This window comes from Ipomoea nil, unplaced genomic scaffold (assembly GCF_001879475.1).
Source record: "Ipomoea nil cultivar Tokyo-kokei standard unplaced genomic scaffold, Asagao_1.1 scaffold2337, whole genome shotgun sequence".
Taxonomy (NCBI): Eukaryota; Viridiplantae; Streptophyta; class Magnoliopsida; order Solanales; family Convolvulaceae; genus Ipomoea; species Ipomoea nil.
In genome coordinates this window covers 92,501-95,154 of record NW_017618765.1, presented here as the reverse complement: position 1 = coordinate 95,154, position 2,654 = coordinate 92,501, and the positions used below count along the sequence as shown (strand labels likewise).

At 40.8% G+C, this 2,654-nt stretch overlaps 1 protein-coding gene across 1 annotated transcript in view; it reads right to left on the bottom strand.

Moving 5' to 3' along the window:
* Positions 1–372: 372 nt before the first annotated feature.
* LOC109151945 (protein FAR1-RELATED SEQUENCE 5-like) overlaps positions 373–2,654 on the bottom strand; it is a 2,538-nt gene continuing 256 nt past the window's right edge. The window contains exons 1-2 of the mRNA XM_019299532.1: positions 2,108–2,654; positions 373–1,771 (exon numbers count right to left, since the gene is read on the bottom strand). The exon at positions 2,108–2,654 is cut by the window's right edge and continues 256 nt beyond it. Coding sequence (XP_019155077.1) covers positions 373–1,771; positions 2,108–2,654 — 1,946 coding nt within the window. The remainder of the gene's footprint in view (positions 1,772–2,107) is intronic.

Sequence of the window (2,654 nt, the reverse complement as noted above, 5' to 3'; positions counted from 1 at the left end):
ATGATACTTGTTTTATTTCCAATGTTTTCATTAATATTTTGTTTTAAACTTTTTTTAATATTTTTACCAATCTAGTATATTATTTCTCACCCAGCTGCTCCCATATATGCATAGATCCCCGATCGCTACTAGTATGGTCCGCTATACTAAGAATTACTATATGCAAGATAATAACACCCTTGAGCAATTTCTATGCTCAAACACCACCACAAATAAAATGGTTCAACACATTGTAGCCAGCTATTTCAACTTTAATAAAAATACCATTTCAAAATTAAATGTTATGTAGCACTGTCAAATATATGAAAACTAACAGAAATACCATCCGTATGTTACGTATCTAGTAATGTTTTTGTTTCTAGTACGATGGCTTTACTTCTGTGGGCAGCTTCGGCTATTATGGCCAGCTGCCAACCCGCATGTTTTGCAAGTACGCTTCTTTTTTAATTGCTCAATAATTGCCACCTCCTTGGCTGATTTCATTCGCTTGCCAGAACCTTTGGTCTTCGCAACTTCGGGGGGGTGCACTTTAATCGTGTCTGGCTCTGGAACTCCACAATATGCTTCCATAACTGCCCGTTTCGTGTTCCCTTCTGCCCTATTCACTTCTTTATCGCACAGTGTTGCTTCCAATTCTTCAATCACATTTGTAATGTGTTGCATTTTTTCACCATTACCTCTAGCCATGCCTAAACATCTGTAAATTGTGTTTATAACTTTCCCTTCCACGGTGGTATTATGTCCGTTGTTGTTCGCCCATATTTGTCTCCCTACGCCTGTACCTTTTTCTATATTTTTCACCGCCTCTTTGGTCCATCTTGGAGTAATATGTTGTGGAGGTATGTGGTCGATCCGTTCATCTTTTAATACTACAAATACATGTCGACAGAGCAGCCCGATCTTTGTGTATAATCGACATGTGCAACTTGTATTATTGCTCCCATCCTCAACTATGACGGTGTATCTTTTATTGGTCCCGTCTTCGACCACATATGTCTTCACCCCCTCAGCTTCGGTGTACGATCTCACCCGGCATGTAGACCAACCCTCACATATTTCTTTTTGTACATCAGAGAACACAGTCAATGTGTACACCATTGCTGCTTCTCGCTCTATGCGCAGGAGGGTCTTGAGAGGTGGTGTTTGCCCGGTGCAAGCTGCGCTAAGTTCCAGATGCTTGTCGCGTTGTTTCCGAACTGCACTTTCAAAACGTTTGAAGAATTCAACAAGACATAAATGCTTATTAGTATTACTTTGAAAAATTCTGTTCTCAGCTTCTGAACGTGAAGTGGTACGCAATAGGCCCCCCATAAACACATCGTCAAAAAACGGAGGCACCCATGATGCATGCTCATCATACATACGTTTCAACCAACGATTCTCCAGTAGGCCATACTTCTGAATAACTGCATTCCATGCGCTCTCAAATCCTATGGTCGTTGATTCCTCGTTCCACACAACGGCATTCAATGCACGCCGAAACTCCTCGTTCTTCGCTAATGTATTACCAACTTTGTCACCCACCTTAGTCATAATATGCCACATACAGTAACGGTGACGAGTCCCCAGGAATTCCGTTTCAATCGCAACCTTCATAGCTGGATCTTGATCATTTATTACGATAGGTGGTGTACTCCCCATAGCATTCTTGAAGTTTCTAAGGATCCAACTATACGATTCCACGTCCTCTTTATCAATTAGTCCCGCAGCAAATGTCACGCATCTCTTATGGTTGTCTATACCTGTGAATGGGACAAACACGAGATTGTACCTGCGACCGCAAACAAGCATCAATTAACCAGCATGCAAGTGTCACAACACCACACACATTGTTACTTGCACATACTCCTCAAATTCCATGCTCATCTAACAATTAATTTTTTATATTTCCATTTCTAAATACACTTGCACTGCCACGTTATATACAAATGTGTACAGTTACTACATAACATGCACCATACATAACATGCACCATTACGCACAGACACATACCAAAATAATACTGAATAAGATGCACCATATGTTATCACCGCAAAACTTGCATGTATTCACTTTTTTTTTATATTTTTTATTGACGTGTTTACAAAAGCCTAGTAGTCATATGTACCTGTTAGTTTTGTATGTTGCGTCGAATGACACCACATCTCCAAAAGCCCCATAGTGCAGTCTTGCCCGCCTATCCGCCCAAAACACCCGAGCTAATTGGTCTTTCTCGTTCACATCGTACTCAAAATACATATCTACGCAATCATTTTTCTTCTCTAGGTATTGGGATATCACCATCTGTATATCTTTCTCTTTCATGTACGCCAAAAGCTCTCGCCTGTAATTCTTGAAGTCTTGTTGCGTAGCTCCAACATTCTCGGGCCCACCAACCATTTCGGCATATATATCAAAACTCTTGCTAGCCCCAACGTTTACCTTTCCGCAGTTTGTTATGAATTCTTGATGTCCGATGTCTATTTTCCTATTCACTTTCATGAATCTTTTGTATTTCTCCTCGCACAGGACGTGTGTGTGTCTGTCTACAAATGTCTTTACTACATACTTCCCCTCTTTATTCAACGTCAATACAAGTCTAGCAGGGCATCCTACTCTGTTCGTCGTCCTCCGGCGCTTCTGTTTTGTTGTTTCTTCCTCGATAGTCTCTTTAT